General features: G+C 48.6%; 1 protein-coding gene across 2 annotated transcripts in view; it reads left to right on the forward strand.

Annotated features, from left to right (window-relative positions):
• Positions 1-21120, forward strand: part of LOC133135503 (CCR4-NOT transcription complex subunit 2) — a 47123-nt gene that overhangs the window by 9967 nt on the left and 16036 nt on the right. Inside the window, exons 2-3 of one of the 2 annotated variants that reach the window (XM_061252550.1) lie at positions 15517-15639; positions 20700-20772. In XM_061252550.1, coding sequence (XP_061108534.1) covers positions 15529-15639; positions 20700-20772 — 184 coding nt within the window. In that variant the 5' untranslated portion in view covers positions 15517-15528. Of the gene's footprint in view, positions 1-15510; positions 15640-20699; positions 20773-21120 lie in introns of those variants that run through there. The other variant, XM_061252549.1, reaches the window with a different exon arrangement.

The following is a 21120-nucleotide window of genomic DNA, read 5'->3' on the forward strand; positions in this document are numbered from 1 at the left end:
AACGGGTATCTGTTTAAATGTTTTGTGTTTAAAAGTAATATTGTAAAAATCATTTGTCTTGTCTTTTCAGACACATAATGGGTAAATAATGAATTTGAATCTCTTGCAGCAAAGAAAAAAAATATTTTTCACTTGTGTACTTTGAAGTGTAGATCAGGGCGAAGATTTAATTTGCACATATCTAACCACTGTCAGGGTAATGCATAATAAACGACATTTATTTTGGTGGATATCAGAGCAGTCTCTCATGAATCTGTAGAATCGGTCCTTAAACTGTGGACCTAAGGTGGAAAGTATTGAGGTTTTAAAGTATGAAGTATTTAGGTAGAAGTGCTGCTGATCATAATTGGGTTACACCGACAGTACAATTAGGCTGATACAGCTTTCTTGGTTCATCAGTTTGATTGGACCTGGAGGTGTTTTTGTATTGATTAACCGTGTCAGGTTAAGTGTTTGTGCACTTAATATCTCATTTCACTTGCTTGCATAGTGGCTGAGCTCGGTCAGCACTGAGCAAAATCTCGATAGCATTACCCTGTATTCTGAACTGTTGTTTTTAGTTTCTACATTTACTGTCATGACCTTGAAAGTGTCTGCAAAGTGAATAGCATCAATGGCCCAGATAATGTGATTTACCTAGTCTATTCATTAAATATTGGTGTGAATGTTTTTAAACGTGACTGAAAACAGTTTCTTTGTTTGGTAGTCTGATGTTGGTTGTATCGGCTGGTTGCATCAAGGAAAGGATGTGGTTCACAGTTGTAACTGACGGGAAAACACCCTCTGTGTCATTTTAAGGTGAGATTGTGTGTTTTCTAGTTTCGGACTGGTTTTGTTTTCGTGCTCTTGTTTTTCCTCTGTCTCCTGACACAATGAGAAAATTGTGTTTTTCGAGAGGGTTGAGGGCTTGTTGTGACATTTCACTTACTGTAAACTGCCTCTCAGTTTGTCTCAAGTGTTTACTGGGAAGTTCTCCAAAGACTGAATCTTGCCTAGGGGTCAGGGGGTTCTGGAGGGGAAGGCATAGCCTCGTGCTAACTGGTGGATTGTTTTATCCTGCCATATACAGTGCTTAAAACTGTAGTTGGGCTATGTTTTAAACCACTAACACAACTATATACAGTGCATACGACCGCATTTAACCCCGTTTTTTGCAGCGTGCTGCTTTTCCGGTGCGTCACCGTGCGCCCTACTTCTGGGTCTCCAGAAGGTGCTTCACATCCTCTGCTGAAGGCCTATCTGTCGTCCTGAACTGTTTCTGAATGATTACAGCAATGATTGCTGTTAGCATGCTGTGGACTGAATGATCGAATAATCCAAGCCGGCCATTTTGACCAACGCCTTTCATGAAAAATGTGATTGTAATGACTCTGCGTAAAAATTGAATGCTTTCAAAAATCCAGAAACTGCACTTTGTTGACGGTTCCTCGGCTCTCTGTCAGGAATGTTGATTGACGAGCGCAAGATTGCCGTTGTTAGTGATGGATCTAGCAGTGGAATATTGGGTCTCGTCCCAAATGCTTTCACTCCTTTTCAGAATCGCAGTATCTTGGACGCGCTGTCAGTGGTGAATCTTGTAGTCTTGCAGTCTTAGAGGAGATGGAACAAATATCAATTCGCTGCACAACCGCCATTGGGGCTGACTGTGTGCTGCTTGCTTGCTAAGGTGTTTTGAACATCTGTCATGTAGCTAGAGGGGAATCTTCACACCCCTCTTCAGACAGAGATATAAACTCGAGTGCTATTTTGGTCACTGTACCTACTCTACATACCCTCAATGTACATTCTCAAAAACGGAAGATGCCCAACCTGCTTCAAGCATCGCATTTTGACCGAGGAAGGCCGTCATAGACGTTGAAACGACGTCAGTCTCCCCTGTCCGTCATACAGTGTGTATCAGTGTTGTATTGCTTTGAGCTTGTGTGTGCTCCAGAGAACCTTATTTCAGGCTAGTGCATCTGAAGCCATCATGGTAAGGAGCCTTTCACCATGTTCCCTTTGTCCATTCAGGATTGCAGTCTACACTGTTGGCAGTGTTTAAAATCCTAAATACCTCAGCCCGTATTTCAGGAAGAGTGTGCTGCTCTGTTGAGTAGTCCTCCTCCCGGCTGCAGGAGCTAGAGCAATAATTAATTAATTAGAAGTTTAATTAAAAGTTAATGGATTGCGGCACTTGTGGCCATTTTAAACCGTGTGTGTGTGTGCGCACTGACAGCCATAAGGAAGCAGTGTGGTGTTATCTGTGCTTCAGCCTGTTTGTTGGCTGACGAACAGTGGAAATGAGCGGAGCTAGTCGCTGTAGCGTATCAGGAGGCCTACATTTTGTGGACAAATACACATGTGGGTTTGTGGGATATGTTGTCTGTACTGAGCCCAGCATGCATATCTTGTGTCCAGAACTTGCATCCTGTATGCATGCAAATAAGTAAACATTGGCGCTGGCATCCCCTGGAAAATTATCTGGCAACTCTGGCTGCGGTCCAAATCTTATCCCCTTTTGAAGTGTGAGATCACAAATATGTGAATGGAATGTTTTCACTGAATCCTAAATGCTCATGTAAAGGTCACTACTAAGGTAACGGAAGGCAGCAAGAGTTCTAGAAAGCTGACTGGGCGCGTTCCGAAACCTGCTCTTCAAAGGGTCCGATGACCACGCCGTCCCGCGCTGGTGCTTCGCAGAAAGACCTCGCTCTGCAGGGTGGATTGAGCACCGGCCCCTCGTCGGAAAACGGACGGAGGCGATGTCACGCGGGTGTGCCGACACGCCGGGCCGTTCTCGGACCCGTCGGAATACCGGCGTGGGGGGAGGTGGCACAGATGGCGCGTGCTGCGTGCGTGTGCTGCGTGCGTATGCCGCTGTCCCCTGTGCCGCCTCGACGCCGCCTCTCTCGTGTCCACTCGGACGAGAACCGCAACCCGCCTGCTGATGGAAACGTGCGGGACTCTCCGCCCAAGCCAACGAGCTGTGCTGTCACAAGTTACGGGCTGGCAAAGCATTTGACCCCCCCTCCCAAAGGGTTATTTTGTCATTGGAGGACTTGGGATGCGCATGTTTGCACATTTCTGTAAATGTTCTGTTGGCAGCATTTGTTTTGTTACCCTGTTCAAGAGCTCCCTGAGCTAACGAACACAGACACAGTCCGGCACCATGAGAGAATCCCTGATGCCCTGAACGGTTCCCCGACACCCTGATCGTGGTAGGATGTGCTCTCTGCAGCTCTGACGAACGGATTGGAAGTGAACCGGGATGTTTACGGAGGAAGGATTGCGCTAATGGAAGGCGCAGAACACTCCCGCTCTGAGTTAATCCGAGTGAAAATGTTGCAGTCGTGCTCCTGTTTCAGCCCCCGAGTGGCCCGGCGCTGAGAGCTGCAGCCGCACTGAAACTGGAGGGAAAACTAAATGCATTATTTAAAACCGGGAGGGGTGGCCACACGGAGACGTCCCATTGGCTTGCGGAAGCCTGGCCTCCCCTCCCCGATTGGTCCACGGGCAAGGAGCAATGCCTGAGGGAAGAGAGTCGGGTTACAGGAGCAGGCAGTCTTGGGGAGAGAGAGGGGGGGGAGAAACGCAAGGTGGAGAGAGCTGAATTCTTTCACCCTGGCCCAGCCGGCTGTCTTCTGACAGTTTCTGTGTACGAATGGTCATTCCCAAAGCGGGGGTGGGGGTGTGTACTTGCACAGACCAGCTCTGCCATGCTGGTACAGCTGCCAAGGTGCTGGGCCCTGTCCCTATATCTTCACTGTTGGAGCTTGGTCAAAGTGCTGGGCCCTGTGCGTATCACTGATGGAGCTTGGTCAAGGTGCTCTGTCTGTATCCTCACTGATGGAGCTTGGTTAAGGTGCTCAGGCCCTGTGCATATCACTGATGGAGCTTGGTCAAGGTGCTCTGTCTGTATCCTCACTGATGGAGCTTGGTCAAGGTGCTCAGGCCCTGTTCATATCACTGATGGAGCTTGGTCAAGGTGCTCTGTCTGTATCCTCACTGATGGAGCTTGGTCAAGGTGCTCTGTCTGTATCCTCACTGATGGAGCTTGGTCAAGGCCAGAGAACACTTGAGAGAGACTCCATCCTAAGCACCAGGGTATTACTGCAAGGGGTTGTGTAACTCATGTCCGGTCCTTTTATTATTAGTTTTTATTTTTAATTTTTAAACGTCCTTGGTTAAAGCCTCTCATTGAAACATACCTCTGATATGTACTGTAGTATGTTTTCTTTTGTAAGAAAAAAAGAAGAAAAATACTATTTCAACTTGACAATGAAGATGACACCATTAGAAGCCAGTTTGGTCTCCATGTAGATTGTAGTGCGCAGTCACTGAGGCAGGTCTTAAAGAGCAATATGAGGGTTAAAGTGCGTAGAGGACCTGACGGCTCTCGCAGTGGAGCAGTGGAGGGCCGTTTCATCTCTTCAGCTCCGGTTAAGCTATAAAAGGACACGGTAATGAGAATGGAGTATGAGAACTCTCAGCCCGTAATGTATGGTAATGACTCGGCGTGATATAAAATATCGTGTCGAGTTTCACGATGCAGTAAGGTGGGTGGGGGGAAACGTGTCCCCTGGTGTCACGTGTCATGAAATTAAATTAGGTAAACTCCCGCGTGACCGCCTCCCACGTAAACGACCCGGCGGATTATCCCAACGGCCGCATTTAAATGATAATGTCAGTTTCTGCTTGAGTGACAGCCTGGTGTCGTGCCAACTCCTACACAAGTGCTGTGTAGTTTAGTAACCTTACGCCCATACTGGCCCCCCTCCCCTCCCCTCGCTATATCTTCTACTTGAAAGTACTTGTTTGCCATGTGGGAAATGGGAACTGAACAATTAATTTGCACATATTCATGATGAGGTAACCAAAGAGACACAATCCTCAACCTGCTGTAGAGATCATCTACTCTGGCCTTCCTATCAAAATCCATACCCTGGTTTTCTTTTCTCCTGGGTAGTTAGTGCTGCTACTCATTGGCCAGACTGTCTTAACACCTGAATCCCAGGTGGAAAGAAGGTGGAAAACCTAATACCTGGTATTAGGTCTAAACACTGCAGTGTAAATACTGTGTGTCGTGGGTTCCGGTGTGACTTGTTTTGAAGGTAGCACCTTCACTTGGCAGCACAACTGATGCGCTTTTAATGCGCTGACGTTGCATCAGCTGCCATGTTTTCACCAGTTAACCCAAGCGTTCAGCTGTGTGTCGTGTCCATTTGGATAGCTGTGCTCATACGGATGGATGGACGGACGGACGGATGGATGGATGGATGGGGAGGCAGGGCGGGAGGGATGGAGGGATCTGGGCTGAAGGTGTGTGGAGCGGACGAGGCAGGCAGTGGGGGTGGGGGGTGTCTCATGTGCCCCCCCCCCCCCCTCAGGGCAGCTGGGATCTCAGGGCTTTGAGAAGAGCTGCCTCTGCTTGGTGGTGGGGGAGGTTTTGGGACCACCCTTCCCACAATTCCGGGTTCATGTCGTCTCCTGGAGAACGGGGATCGGCTGTGCGGTGATGGCTTTCAGATGTGCACCGAGCCCCCGGCTGATCAGATTTCACGCCCGGATCGCTGGAAGGCCGCCTCCGCCTCTCCCGCTGCAGGCTGACAGAAAGGTCACTGCTGCTACAGTTTATCTTCCTCGCACACACAGATTAGTGCTCCGAGTGGAAAGTCTACACTTCTTCAGCAAAGCACGGCACCCAGGATCCATCCAGCCGGGGTTCCTGGGCTGTGATGTCATCATTGGCTGTCCTAGGAGCATTTTGGAGGTACAATAAAAAACTAAACAAAAAAAGTGAAAGTCATGTGAAATGAGAAACCTAACCAACTCTGTAACCGATACCACCGATCGCTATCACTGTGGGTCACATTTGGGTGATCTAAACGTGCACACTCGACCAACCCTATCTCCACTACAGCTCGGCTCTCTTTCATGCACTTAATCAGATGACTCTCCTCAAATAAAGCCAGCGTAGAATAATGAAATGGAAGGAAAAAACGGGCAGCAACACAAGTCGCACTGGAGAAGAGAGATCCCCTGCTGTACGATGTGGTGAAAAAGGCATTTCAGCATCCTGATTCTGTGACAGTGTGCTTTTATAGCCTTCATTGCTGCGAGACACTCCCATTCTGTCTTCCTTGTTTGGGAAATGGGAAGGTAGAGCCTGATGGGGTCTTTCCAAACCTGTGGGAATCTTGTGTGGGGTTATCGAGGTGCACGGAAAACGGCGACACCACGGGATGAAAACGGCAGTTATGCTTAAAGAAGACGAGGAGGAATCATTTTAAAACCGGCGTGTAGACTTTACTCGCTCTTCATCTGTCTTCCTGTCTAGTATCGAGAGCAGCTGGAGCGTTGTTTTTTTCCCCTCTCGCTGCAGGTTTGTCCAGCTGCCAGCCCAGACCCCGCGGAGCAGGAAGGACACTGCGTTTAATCAGCGATCGCTCTCCTCCCGCCGTGTTTATGTCCCCTGAAACGCGGCTCTGCCTCTCTGCCAAGGACGACTCCTCCCGCTCCCGCACCACCCCCAGCCTCCTGCTCCGCTCGCATATGCACGCGAGGGAACCCCTAATCTACCCGCCGATCGATTTCACCCCCCCCCCCCTGCCCCCCGAGAGCAGCAGCTGTATGGAGGTCCCCGCCATTTCAAAACCCCATCTGTACAGGTCCCCGCTTTTCAGCTATTTCAAAACCCCATCTGTACAGGTCCCCGCTTTTCAGCTATTTCAAAACCCCATCTGTACAGGTCCCCGCGTTTCAGCTATTTCAAAACCCCATCTGTACAGGTCCCCGCTTTTCAGCTATTTCAGAATCCCATCTGTACAGGTCCCCGCGTTTCAGCTATTTCAAAACCCCATCTGTACAGGTCCCCGCTTTTCAGCTATTTCAAAACCCCATCTGTGCAGGTCCCCGCGTTTCAGCTATTTCAAAACCCCATCTGTACAGGTCCCCGCTTTTCAGTTATTTCAGAATCCCATCTGTACAGGTCCCCGCTTTTCAGCTATTTCAGAATCCCATCTTTACAGGTCCCCACTATTTCAGAATCCCATCTTTACAGGTCCCCACCCGCTATTATTTTCAATTTCCATCTGTTCACACTGAACTTGTCTCCTGCGTTGAAGGATGACTACTGTACTCTGACAGGGGGTGTGCATGGTCGTATCCCCCCCGGACCGATCCCCTGGTCGGCTGCAGGATGTGCTCTCCTGGCAGTGCTTTTAGCGGAGACTAATCTGACCCCTCCTGGGCTCTGTCCCGCTGAGGCGATTGGAGTAGTGAATGAAAGTGGTGAGTGCGTGTCATTTGATGTTGCCTGCGTTTTGAAGTGGTAAGTCTTAAGTGGCGTTGATTCTCTTCGCTGACTCTGTTGGGGTCCGGATTAGGCAGCCGGGTCTGTTTTGGTTCCTTCTGTGGATTAATCCTCGCAGGGCAACAATATTCTTTGGGCGGGAAGAATGAACCCCTCGGCAGCTGAACTGGGTCCGAGCCGGATCCCTACCTACACAAGTCATGAGTCATCAAAACAAATGACACACAACCTTTCTTTATTAGCAAAGGAATGTTTCTGTAACGGGTGGATTTCCGTGGCATCAAGAAGTGATCTTTGTGACACTCGTTGGCTCGAGTTTTGGAAGCAAGGCTTTTGTAAGAGCTGTTGACATGGCAACGGCTTAGAATTGCAATCGTAATTGCCTAAAGTGATCAATTAAGAAGAGACGAGAAACGAGACCGTTGATCTAAATTGCCTGCGAGGACAACCCTGGAGATAATTGGGGAACGGTTGCTGTGTAATCGGAGTGAGGTCATCTGAACAGAACCGGGTCGCATGTCCGCCCACGCACATCCCTCAGCCCAAGCCTTTGCTGTGCGTGGGGTGGGGCGAAGATGGCGGGGCGCGGTGAGGTTCTGAAGGCTCTCAAACCCACAAACACAGCCGTGTCCTGAAACGCTCAACGTGGGATGTTTTGGCCAAAATCCTTTTCTTGCATCGCTGAGGTCCTCTTGGCAATCTCTGGAGGCAGTAAATTCTGTTCACTTTTGTGGTCAGTGTGGTCGCATCACCTAACAGTCACCCTGAAATGGCCGTTATGAAGAGAACCCACTGCTTGTTTCCTGTTGATAACCATCCATTCACCCTCCTGCCCATCTAGCAGGGCCTGGACTGATGGATGTCACCACACGAATGTGTGATATTTCGTTGGGGTTAGTTTCTTTTCACCTCAGCCAGTTGGTGAACATTTCACTCGTTCATGCGTTTCCATTTTCCTTGTTTGCTTTTTATTTGCTGCCGTTTTCCAATTTCCCAGGGTTCATTTTCACAATTTTAGGCTCTGGGCTTTCTGGTGTCTCTCCGCTTCTTCCAGTGCTTTGTGAATGTTCATTTAATAAAACGGTCTGCCCGAGCACAATAAACAGTGATTAGTTCATTAATAGTGCCTCTCGCCACAACATGCTAGGAGTAAAGTCAAGAGACAGTGTAAAAAATGAAACACATTTTTTAATAAACTGCTAGGGCGGTTGGCATTAATTTGCAGGGTGAGTCAGCGGTTGGTGCAGTCATCGTTGTTAGCGGTGGAAGCCCTTGTGCGTAGTGCCTACTCTGCAATCTCCCTCCGCGCTGTGGGCTCCACGGTCTGAGTCGCAGCCCCACTGCATGGCCTCCTTTCTGCCCATAAACTGCAGAAGCAGCTGGTGTGCTGGAGGCTGATTCACCCCCCCACTCCAGCCGGCATCATTCAGGCCCCAGAAACGCGCAGGCTCACAGCGGCCTTGGTGCGTTCTTTGTTCCAGTCTGATTTGCGCTGCCTTGAGTGAGTGCGTGGTGCCAGATGTGTGCATCAGTGGAGCTATGCGCAGACACACACACACACACACACACACACACACACACGGAAACACTAACAGAGACACATGCACACTAGGGTGTGCATGCACACACACACACACACACACACACACTCACTCTCTCTCTGTCATACACACACACACACACAAGAACCCAAGATGAAGGCCCATTCAAAGCGCCCATAAAGTGCTATATTAATCATGGGTGTTTCTTTTGGACGGATGACACTTCCTTTATAAAATTGCGAGGAGCACCGAGCCGTCCTTTTCACATTTGTCTTTGACCCGGATTCCCTGCCATGCAGCCTGCTGGGGGGGGGGGGGGGCGAATGGGTGCGACAGGAATGTGTCTGCGGTTTGGGTGCGCACACACTACCCATCCCAGCCATTCCCTGGGACAGCTGGCTTCTGTGTGTGGGAGCAGCCTCTGCACACACCACGCAGATGGTCTGTCCAAACCCTCCTCCCCCTCTCTCCCACACCCCACACGCCCAGTCTAGCTCTCCTTCTTAAAGCCGCCCCTCGCCTCCAGAGGCCGTCCGTCAAAGTGAAGGCCGAGGCTGTGACCTTTGGCCTCGCTGGGCTTCTGGGGGGCTTTGTGTAGGAGAGAGCGAGGTTATCTTCGGCCGTAGCTCCACCCGTGACCTGCTAAACATGGAGCGGCCTGTAGCGTAATGGTTAATGTGCATGCCCGGGACCCCAAAGTGCCTTCACAAAAACAAGGGAACGAGCAACAACCGTAGCTTTTGAGGGTTAGACGTACATAGTCTGAGAGACCACATTAGGTGAAAATTGGGAATGTATACAAGACAGATTAATTAAAAAGAGGGGGTAAAATGGTGGTTCGGGCCTATAATGGGGGGTTTGGCAGTGGAAGTGGGGCGACATGGCTCTGGCAGTAAGAGCAGTAAGAGCAGTCATCTGGCAGTCGGAGGGTTGCCGGTTCGATCCCCCGCCCGGGCTGTGTCGAAGTGTCCCTGAGCAAGACGCCTAACCCCCAAATGCTCCTGACAAGCTGGTCGGGGCCTTGCATGGCAGCCAATCGGCGTTGGTGTGTGAGTGTGTGTATGAATGGGTGAATGGAGAAGCATCAATTGTACAGCGCTTTGGATAAAGGCGCTATATAAATGCCTGCCATTTACCATTTAAGTGGAACTGGAATTCGGGACATTATCCTCAGTTCTTTGAGAGATTTTATTAAAATTGGACCCACTTACGATATGTAACTTTTATGGCCTATATCCAGCAAAAATGAATATATCTGGGCCCAATGTACGTGAAATTACTCAATATTCAATGCATTTTTGAAGTGTAATTAGTATCTTCTTATGACAAATGTTATATGAAGGAAAGGTAATCATCTTTATGAACTTGGACCGAGTACAGAGGTCGGCAGTGTTCCTTTATTGCTCTTTTTTTGTTCTGGAATGACTGTTATATTTCTCTCCTACATTCTCTTTCTGTTCTCAGATCTCTTCAATAGATATTGTGTCTAATACATTAGAAAGAAGGAACAAAATTAACAGGAAAGAAACTACTTTATTCTGATTAAATTGTATTTGATGGAAGTGAGGCTAAATCGCCTTAAATTTCTCTTAGTCGCCACTGAATTCTTAGAAAGCTGAACGCCACATGCTGACAGTGGTGTTCCGCCAGCAACTGGCTTAAAATTTTGTTCTGAGAATCGCAGCGGTGGTTTAGAGGGCAGCTGGTGTTAATCCCGCTGATGTCCGGCCAAGGCGCACTCAGGCAGGAACGAAACCCTGCAATCCCGCTGATCCTTGTGTTCCCTGAGCCCAGCGAGGTGTTTGTGTGTCGTGAGCTGTGTTGGGCAGTTTTGCTGTGGTCGAGAACAGGGTTTACCTTTGGCCTTGACCGTTTTCCCTACCGAGCACCAGGCCACACAGCTAATATTAGCCCCGGCTGTGTCCAACCAGAACCAGTCCACAGAGCTAGCATTAGCCCCGGCTGTGTCTAACCAGCACCAGGCCACCAAGCTAGCATTACCCCCGGCTATGTCGAACCAGCACCAGGCCACCGAGCTAGCATTAGCTCTGGCTGTGTCGAACCAGCACCAGGCCACCGAGCTAGCATTACCCCCGGCTGTGCCAACCTTGAGCTGGCAGGAGCCCATATCTGAGGGGTGCCACCAAACCCCACCCTCGCGGCCTCATGTTGAAATGGCAAATGTTCCAGGAAAAGTGTGTCATGTTGTTTTTCCCGCCGATTCACCCAATTTGCATCTCATATTTGCATCACTATTCTGCAACAAGCATTGCAGAAAATAACTCTTTGCAAACATACTCCAATGTGTGGGAAATATTGCAATGTGCATGTGTACACACACACACACACACACACACACACACACTTTAGGCCCATCTGCTCGTGCTGTACTATCGTTCCTGTGTGTCTCCCATTTATTGAAATGAAGGCGAGGTGGCAGGATCCGTCCTCGAGGGCCTCAGGACCTGCCAGCTTGCGTTGGCTGAGTTGTGTTGATTGAAGTCCTGCTTGCTGTAAATAGCCCGTTCGATCGGTTTCAGATGGAAGGCACAGGGCTCCCCTTGGGCGCCGGCTGTAGTTCAGACCCGGGTTTGTGCCAAGTCCGTGCCTGAGCAGTGCCAGATACAGCCACAGCACAATGGACAGGGTTTGTAAGCAGTGCCAGGCACAGCCACAGCAGGATAGACAGGGTTCTTAAGCAGTGCCAGGCACAGCCACAGCAGAATGGACAGGGTTCTTAAGCTGTGCCAGATACAGCCACAGCAGAATGGACAGGGTTCGTAAGCAGTGCCAGGCACAGCCACAGCAGAATACACAGGGTTCTTAAGCCATGCCAGGCACAGCCACAGCAGAATGGACAGGGTTTGAAAGCAGTGCCAGGCGCAGTGATGGCACGAAGCACAGGGTTTGAAGGTGCTGACATTTTCTTTGCGTCCACTACTAATGTGTGTAATTGATCCGTCGCAAAGCTAAAAGCGAAGTTCCGGAGTTTTCCGGGAACTAACATTCTTCCCCTGCTCCTTGTCCTTCTCTCTCCCAGCTGGGAAGCCCTCCTTGGCGTAGTAATAAGAAGCCATTTTACAAGTGCATCACATTTTAATAATATTTATCTGTTGATACTATACGCAAGCTGAATGAATACACCGTGCCGTGGGGATCTCGGTAGAAATATATGCAAGTGGTGGGTCTGTCGTCTGTGACTGTCATCTTGGCAAAAGCCGGAGTGACGTATCCTCCACTCATTTATTGATTGGTTGGTTGGTTGATGAATTGATTTCTATTGTGTGTAAATATGATCCATGCATCATTAGACGCAAGTTCTACCCAGATAATGGCACATAAAAGCATTATCAACACTTGTTCCCAATGTGGTCCTCAGTCTCAAGACAAAACCTCAAAGCTGTCAACCAGCAATGCCTCCTTATATGGTTTAATATGTCTCCAGTTGTTTTGTACGCAGGTTTGAATGCCCTGACCTGTATTCGTCCTCCAACATTTGAAGCGAGCGCAATCCCGATCTCGCAATTCTGCCTCCGTTAGCTACCACCTCCCAACTGTGCCTTTCCCTGTCTCCGGCCACAGAGCTTCTGCTGACCGGAGTTTGGTTTGTTTAACCCTTTAATTCACTGCAGCCCTGCACACTGTTCCGGTGATGTTCCCCTGCGGTGGGGGAACTCGCTGGCTGAGGTCCGAGCCGCTTTTCCCTGTGTAGGAGGGTGACGTCAGTCCTGACGCCCAGGCCTGCTCTTTATTAGCGGGATGTGGCGCTCGGACCCCAGGTTTAACGAGCGCTCGGCAGCCTGGGTAATTACCCCCAGGATCCCTTTGAAAGCCTCAGAGTTCCTTTAACAGCCTCTAAACATTTGCCTTAATGTGTTCACACACCCACGCACATGCACACCCACACACACACATTCACATCCTGACACACACACACACACACAAACTCACACCCTTACACACACTCACCCTTACACACACTCACCCTTACACACATACTCACACCCTCACACACACTCACCCTTACACACCCTCACACACACACACACACACACACACACACACACACACACACACCCTCATACACATGCACCCTGACTCACGTACATACACCCTTACACACACGCGCACAGACACATTCGCCCTAACACGCTCACACTTACACACCCCCACCACACACACAGTAAGCGATGCTGCGATACAGCGTAAGGCTTATTAATGTTTCATTGAGCTCTCCTGCCGGGAATTGGGGGCTGCGGTGGAGGGAGGTGTAGCATTTCCTCCGGCTCCTCGGCCGCTGGCGCAGGCAAGCCGAGAGGTGTTCCACCGGACCCCGACACCCCGTGAAGACGCTCTCCCTGCTTTCTGTCCTTTTACAGCTGTCTGGGAGCTTCCAAAATGCCCCTCACCTGTCTGCTTACACTGAGCGCAGGGCAGAGCGTTTCCCACGGCACCATGTATACATTCAACTAAGTCTCAACGGATAAAATAATATTAATATTACAATCCGACACTCTTGTGAAATGGCTTCTTGCTCACCTCTGCCTAGCATGTGAAAGAAGCTGTACACAGCCGCTTGGCGCTGGACTGCCCCTGTTCCTGAAAAGATTTTTAAAAAGTCCCAAAGCTGGGTTACTGCTGCACCGATCAATTCAAGATGGAGGCCTCCTGACTGTGACTGTTCGCTGAAGGGCCGGGCAGCTCTGTGAGCTGACATTTTGTAAACGAAGCCTGCTGTGTGATTCGGAGTCCCTCTTGTCCCTCCTGTTTTTACACCACGTGAAGCGCAGTGTGTTAGTGCCAGAAACCTGAGCATTTCATCTAAAAGACCCGGTGCAATGCCCATCGTGATAACGAACCAAAGACGAATATCTTCTGTTGATCGTGAGTGAGTTTTATCCTGAAATCAAAAAAGTTGCTTGACTGATCACTCCTGTATGATTCCACAGCCTTGTTTCTGGCATCATCAAAAAGGTGATTTGCATACAATGTTTTTTCTCCAATTAGCAGTGATGTCAAACCAGCCGTTTTACGACTAGTTTATTTAAGCAGCGCGGCACAAGTAACTATGCTGTATGGTGAAATATCGTCATGGCTACAGCGGAGTTGTTAGGCAGGACGTGACTGTGTTTATCGTACAGCAGGGCCTTGAGTACCATATTTCTTCTGTAAAATGGTTACGGCAATATTCATTTTGTAACATTGTTGTATAAGTAACGGTTTGTGCACAGGTGACGCTGTTTACAAACCGGCTGTTTGAATAACTGCAACTATCAGATTTACAATCACCGTAGAAGACCGTTTCAGCCAATCCACATGCCGGATGGAAACAGCCCGTTTTATGATGGTTATTAAAGTAATGGTGGCTGTAGAATGATAATGAGTATCGAGCTCTCCTAACCGTTTATGTTTTGAAAGGCGCTTTCATCTCGCGTCAAGTGATTTCCAGACATCTCCGCTCTTTGTTGTTTTCAGCCAGATTGCAAATACAAAAAAGCTGAAAATAACGTAATCTGTCAATAAGGGCTTCTTGTTTGCCTTAGGTAATGTAGCCGTTTCTTTGTGGCCTAATATTTTATGGCTCAATTATAATATTATTATACTTAGTTAGATCTCTCTTGCAGTTATAGAAAATAAAAATAAAATACGGTGCAGCATGGCTCTAAACTTGTAGTTGTTTGAATTTTTACATTGGGGACAAGCATTTCATCTCTATCCCAGGTACTCCGTATATTCTTTCACTTTGCTATGAACCGTTCGGCTCATCCAGCAGTATCTACAGTCTTTAGCCTCAAGGATATTGCAGGTTTTCTCCTTGAAATCTTTCCAAAGCATGGAAAATATCACCGCTTTTACCTCATTCTGGCAACACCTCATATTCCTCTTGTAAAAATCTGACTTTGACTCTTCTGAACGTGAAAGACCATTGTTGCATCCAGGTCAGATAGATGGGACAAGTAGCCTAAGACTGCTATTCAAGCTCCTCGATGAACAGTCTTGCGTCGGTGTTACATAATGTCTCTGGTCCTCTGGGTGGAAAGGTTTGTATATTTCCGCCTTTGGCCGCTCTCCAGAGCCAGCGGTCTCCAGGGAAACTGGCGAGGGTAGATAAACTGGCGCGCTTCTCGTGAAGGCGTCTCGTGAGTCCTATCACCCGCTGTGTTTGGGAGATAAGGGAACGCCTGCTACGCTCCAAGCGCGTGACCTGATCTCCGCAACTCAATTCTGCTCCTCCTCGAGCCCCTGACCCCCTGTTCCACACCACACCACTCCTATCCCCTCTGATGGGACCCGGTGCGCCTCTGCCCCTCAGTACAGGACCCCCAATGCACCATTTCCACCATGGGAGGGGCTTCGAGGGCGTTTCTGTGCCCGTCGATGGCAGCCATTTTAAGCTCCTCTCACTCTCCCTCCAGTTGACCTATAGCATGTTTAGTGCCCAATGATGGCAGTCGTTTTAAGCTCCCCTCCCTCTTCCTGCAGGTGACCTATAGCATGTTTAGTGTCCGTCGATGGCAGCCATTTTATGGTCCTCTCCCTCTTCCTGCAGGTGCCCTATAGCATGTTTAGTGCCCGTCGATGGCAGCCATTTTATGGTCCTCTCCCTCTTCCTGCAGGTGCCCTGTAGCATGTTTAGTGCCCGTTGATGGCAGCCATTTTAAGCTCCCCTCTCTCTCCATGCAGGTGACATACAGCATGTTTAGTGCTACAAGAAAGAAGTTTGTAGAAGGGGTTGACAGCGACTTCCCCGATGACAGCATGTACTACCCGCAGCCGTCGATGTTCCCGCATCGATCGGACAAAGACGTAAGTTCCACCGCCTTTCCCCTTATCCTCCCGTTCAGGTAACCCCCCACCGCAGACACGCCCGCACGCTAGGCGGCCTTCAGGCACCGGAAACCAGGAGCCGTTCCCCGACGGCCCTCTGTCTCTCTTAACAAACCTGCTGGAGTTTTCTACCGCTGTTGGGCATTTTATTGACTATTTCAGAGCCAGCGTTTTTTCATAAAAAAAAAATAAAAAAAAGTCCGTGAATCGCCAGCTGGAACCACAAACAGTCCCAACCTATGACACACCGTCATTAGCTATACGTCAGGTGATGTAGGCGGACACAGAATTGATGAGCATCTTGCTGTCTTTTGTCCATGCAAGCATTTTAATTATTCTCTCTCGTTGCATTGTTACACTGTTCACACAGGACTATAGTATGAAATACACTGCGGTATAAAAGGTTATAGTGATTCGCACGCAGTGTATAAATTCTGTCCTGAAAGCGCTCTGCGCGTCAGCTGTTGCACAGTACGCAGTGGAAAAACAGGAGACTGGCTCCTTTGGCGTGATAGCGTGGAGCCTCTGATAACGGAGGCTCTCTGAAGCGGAGTTACAGCGGCCCGTTTGACCAGCGGTCGCTTGGCGGGCGGTGAGGCGAGAGCGATGGAGACGTGCTGACCGAACATCCTCCATTTCCCTGGGCCTTTCATCTCCTGCCTCGAGGGCAACAAGTGCCCTCGGGCACAGCTGTTGGCCATATTCTGCGACCAGGCCGATCCAATGTAAAACACAGACATTTACAGTATCGTCACATCTCCTATGTTTGACAAAATTGCTGTGTCCATTTTTGTATTGGCAGGGAAAAAAAGAAAGAAAGTCAGGGCCTGTTACAAAAGTACAGAATCCTTCGTTTTTCAGTTGCTCCCATTGTAAAGTGAATGGACTGGTCCTGTGATTTGCACACTATTCTGCCTTTCGCCGTGTCAGGTTCTGTAACAGGTGTCGGGAGGTTGAGGAGCCGATTTGAGTATTTTTTTAAAATTTTTTTACATATCCCAGCTGCAAAGCTGCTGGAACCCTGTAATATTTACTAATATTATGCGGGGGGGCAAGTGCATCACCTCCCTCCGCTCCAGTCAGAAGGACCGGACCCAGTCTGCTCACCACGGCTTCCATTGTGGAGTCAGCCATTTCAGTCAGCCAGCCCTCCCTCCCTCCCCACACTCATCACTCCCCTGTCCCTGAGCTGGGCTCCTGCTGAGTCTGAGGAACACGCAGCACGTGAGGACTGGAGGACCGAGACTAGAGGGCGTCTGATGACTGGTGTGGAAGGACGTGCTGTCGGCTCAGCCGTACGAAGCCCTCCTGTCTTTGGGCAGTGTGCGGAGGGGCCACTGGCCATAGTCTGGATTAGCATTAGCATTAGCTTTAATGCTAACTTCATTAGCAATTCATTTTGCACTTAAAAAAAAAAAAAAAAAAGTCCTTTGACACAAACATTGTGAGGTTTTAAGAAATTTAAAGGGGAATGGGGTTAGGTGATGCTTGTGTGCTGTGGCAATCGGTTACCACTCGACATTGCGTGGCAAAGTGACATTAGCCTGGCTCCTCTGGAGACGCCTGCAGCACTGGGGGTGAAGTGAGCGGGGTCCTGCGGCCTTCAGAAGGCCCAGGTGTGACTGAAGAAGGCAGGCTGTGGATATCCGTTCTGTCGGGAGCCGAAGGGCCTGGAAGTCTGAGCCCGTCACAGACTTCCCACCTCCCTCCCGGATTCGCCCGGTTTGGTGTGGAGTTTAAAACTGGCTCTCTGGCGTGAGAAGTGTGCCTGGAGGATTCAGGCTGAGCCCAGTCACAGACGGCCTGAGAAGGTGCCGGAAATCTGCCCTCCAAGCTGCGTCTTCTGCATCGCGCGCAGAGCGCTTCCGTGCAAAAGGCCGCTCAACATCCTCTCCTCAATGATCTGAGTCTCCTCGTTACCCCCCCCCCCCGTCCACCCCCCAGTTCTTCCACCGCCCCTCCAGAATCCCGTCCATTCCCGTCATCGATCGTATCTTTAAAGATTACTCACTACCCTTTAAAAATGCAGTCGGTACCCTTTCCACCAAACCTAAGAGAGGCTACAGCTCATTGAGATGTGACTTGTAAGATGAATGGCTTCTCTCTTTTTTTTTTTCTGCCTCAGGCTACACGCTGTTTGAAATGTGAGCTCTGGAGCCAGGTAGCATCTGTTGGATGTGCTGTATCTGGGCAGAGGGGGAAAAGGTGTTTTTGATGTTGCAGCGTTGCTTTCTAGGGTTCACTTCATTCTGATGGAAGAAAGCAACAAGCTTCCTCTGACGATTCTATTACAGTTTTGTCACGGTTTACAGAATAACACGTTCAAGAGTGTATGAATTAAGACATTCCCCTGGGAATGTGCCATGTCTTTTGCAGAAACAGGCCTGCTTGCTTTGTGTTTATTGTCATAATTTATTGGATATTCCTTTTGTCCATCTTAATCACACACAATGCCGTGTGGGACAATGGCGTAAGGTGGCTTAATATTTTAAAAGCCGTCATTAATCTTACAGATTTAACAGTGCAGCGTGAGGAAGTAATCTTACACACAGCTCTATTAAACATATTCATCAAATGAACTGAACCCCCAGTTCATGCTAGGTTGGGCTTGTCTCTTTGTGCCTTTTGTGTGCAGTTTAGTAGGTGAACCGGCTTCCCTTGGGTAAAATAGGGAATTTACTGCGTAGCACGTGGTCTAGTGTTGGTTTGCAACGTGGGTTTTCTTGGTTGTACATTCAGTTGTGTTGCACCCCTACTGTGACACAGAAATCACATGTTTTCCAAGGGGATGAAAGGGACTAAAATAACATGACATTCAGGAAACAAAAGAGTTTGCTTCTTTTTTCTTTCAGTTCTTTTCTGAATGAATTGGAGCAGTCGAGCTGTCTCAGATGGTTATTGTTGACTCTATTTTGTGGAAATTGCCCATTTTTCTCCAGGTTTGAGTGTTATTTTGACGTCCTTCACCGAACATCAAAATGAACATTTTGCCAAGGGATTCATGTAGACCGTTTGTCTCAACAGACAGTCGGCGTGTTCTGTGTATTTCATAAAAAATGAAATGAAACCTAGGCTCATTTTATTCATTTTGAAATGTAGTGCTGTGGCATGCATTATGTGTGGTAAAGGGGTGTGCAATAAAACCACAACCAAAAACTAGGAAGTAGGCTATCAACTAAAATGCTTTTATTTTGACAGGCAGAGTGGGGATTTCTGGATTAGAAATGTCAAGATAGCCGGAGGATTTTCATTGAAATGTAGCACGTGTAGCATGCTTAGAATGTGGTTTTGAACACAGCCCACGATCGAGTACAAACAAAATACTATTGTAAATATCTGAAAAAGTATAAAAAATTTGAAGGACTTTGAATATGTTTTACAATAAGGAGCAGTAAACGCTGCTGTTTTACATTACCTTAATGGCATTTGGCAGACACTCTTATCCAGAGTGACGTAAAGTTGATTAGACTAAGCAGAGACAATCCACCCCAGGAGCAATGCAGGGTTAAGGGCCTTGCTCACGGGCCCAACGGCTGTGCGGATCTTATTGTGGCTACCCCGGGGATCGAACCACCAACCTTGTGGGTCCCAGTCATGTACCTTAACCAATACGCCTTTTACCATGCAGCGCATGCTATATATGCTAAAGAATAGTTTATTTTCAGATATTATGTTGCTGGTTTCTGAATGTGGAATCTCTTCCCACCTTCAAGTGCAAACTGAAGACGCACCTCTTCAAGCAGCACCTCCCTACCTCCCTGTGAACCTTAATTGTTGTCTTTCTGTGATTTATCTTTTTGTGTATCAGTATTTTTAGTTTGGTTAGGTAAGCAGTGTTTGGCTAGTTAAGGGGTTTGGTCATACTTTTACGTTGTTTGTTTAAAAAAAAAATATATATATATCAAATAGGCCCTGGTCCTTATCTTTGTTGTGCAGGTAGAGGTTGAAATTGTACTTCCCTCTATGGTCTTTCAGCGCACTTATCCCTGGTTATGGGTATGCACTTTGCACTTTGTTATACGTCGCTCTGGATAAGAGCGTCTGCCAAATGCCATTAATGTAATGAATGTCTACCAGTTATGTCTGTATATATCCCAGTGCAGTCTGTCCTGGTTATAGAGCACCTATTGGAGCCTCCATTCTTTAGCTGGCTTGTAGCACATTGGGTATGTTCCTTTCAACAAGTTATTAAAACTCAGTTTTCCTGTTTCTTTGTGGCTTCGCTGCACCTGAGTCGTTGTATGCATTATTAAAACGGCATCGCGTGACATGGGCGTGTAGTCCGGCGTGGCCTCTAGTCCAGGGTTTCGCTTTCTGTTCCCCGGCGATCTCGCTTCCTCTCCCTGCCTGGAAGCGTTGTGCGAGTTACCATGTTTCAGAGCGCGCACCTGTGTGTGGGCGGGGAGTCGCTTGTTTTCATGCTGTTTCAAAGAGGGGGGTGAGCTATGGCTTCACACATTGATGTCCTTAGCGGGAGTGAAATTCCTTTGGTACACTTGTCAAGCTAGCCGCTGAGCTGATCACAATTCTGTTGGAAGTTTTTGTATGTACTGTACTGTATGAGGCTACAATATGTGCATTTCTTAACATGGTACTTTTTAGTCTTTCATCAAATATGGGTTAAATGCATTTCCTCTAACTCCCCTCTCTCTCCCCCTCCCCCTCTCTCTCTCTATTTCTCTCTCTCTCTCTCTCTCCCTCTCTCTCTCTCCCTCTCTCTGTCCCCCTCTCTCCCCATCTCCCCCTCTCCCCCTCTCTCTCCCTCTCCCCCTCTCTCTCTCTCTCCCTCTCCCCCCCTCTCTCTCCCTCTCCCCCTCTCTCTCTCTCTCCCTCTCCCCCCCTCTCTCTCTCTCTCTCTCCCCCTCTCCCTTTCCCTCTCCCCCTCTCTCTCTCCCCCTCTCTCTCCCACTCTCTCTCTCCCACTCTCTCTCTCCCACTCTCTCTCTCCCACTCTCTCTCTCCCACTCTCTCCCCCTCTCTCTCTCCCACTCTCTCCCCCTCTCTCTCTCCCACTCTCCCTTTCCCTCTCTCTCTCCCAGATGCTGGCATCTCCATCGCCGTCGTCATCAGGTCAGCTGTCCCAGCTGGGTGCTAGTTTATATGGGCCACAAAGTAAGTATGCTCAGCCTCTCGCACAGTCCTGTGTGGGAAAGGGTTCACACAAGGTGCTGTGTTATGTCAACAATTGTCTGAAAAGAGAAGACTCACCTTTTCTTTCTTCACACAATTGACCGGCTTTCATATATTTCTCATATCGTTTTATTGTTGAAATCCTGAGAATTATTTATGGGTTAACATCCGAAACAACCTAACATGTTTCATGATATATAAGCTATAGAGATGACATACCGATCACTCATTTGAGTGACCAGTACTTGTAGCCTTGAGCTCTCTTAATCTTGCAGGTGAAAGGATGTTGAAGGTTGGTAGGAGAGACTATGACGCATGGCTCAGCAAATT

Source organism: Conger conger, chromosome 8, assembly GCF_963514075.1.
Source record: "Conger conger chromosome 8, fConCon1.1, whole genome shotgun sequence".
Taxonomy (NCBI): Eukaryota; Metazoa; Chordata; class Actinopteri; order Anguilliformes; family Congridae; genus Conger; species Conger conger.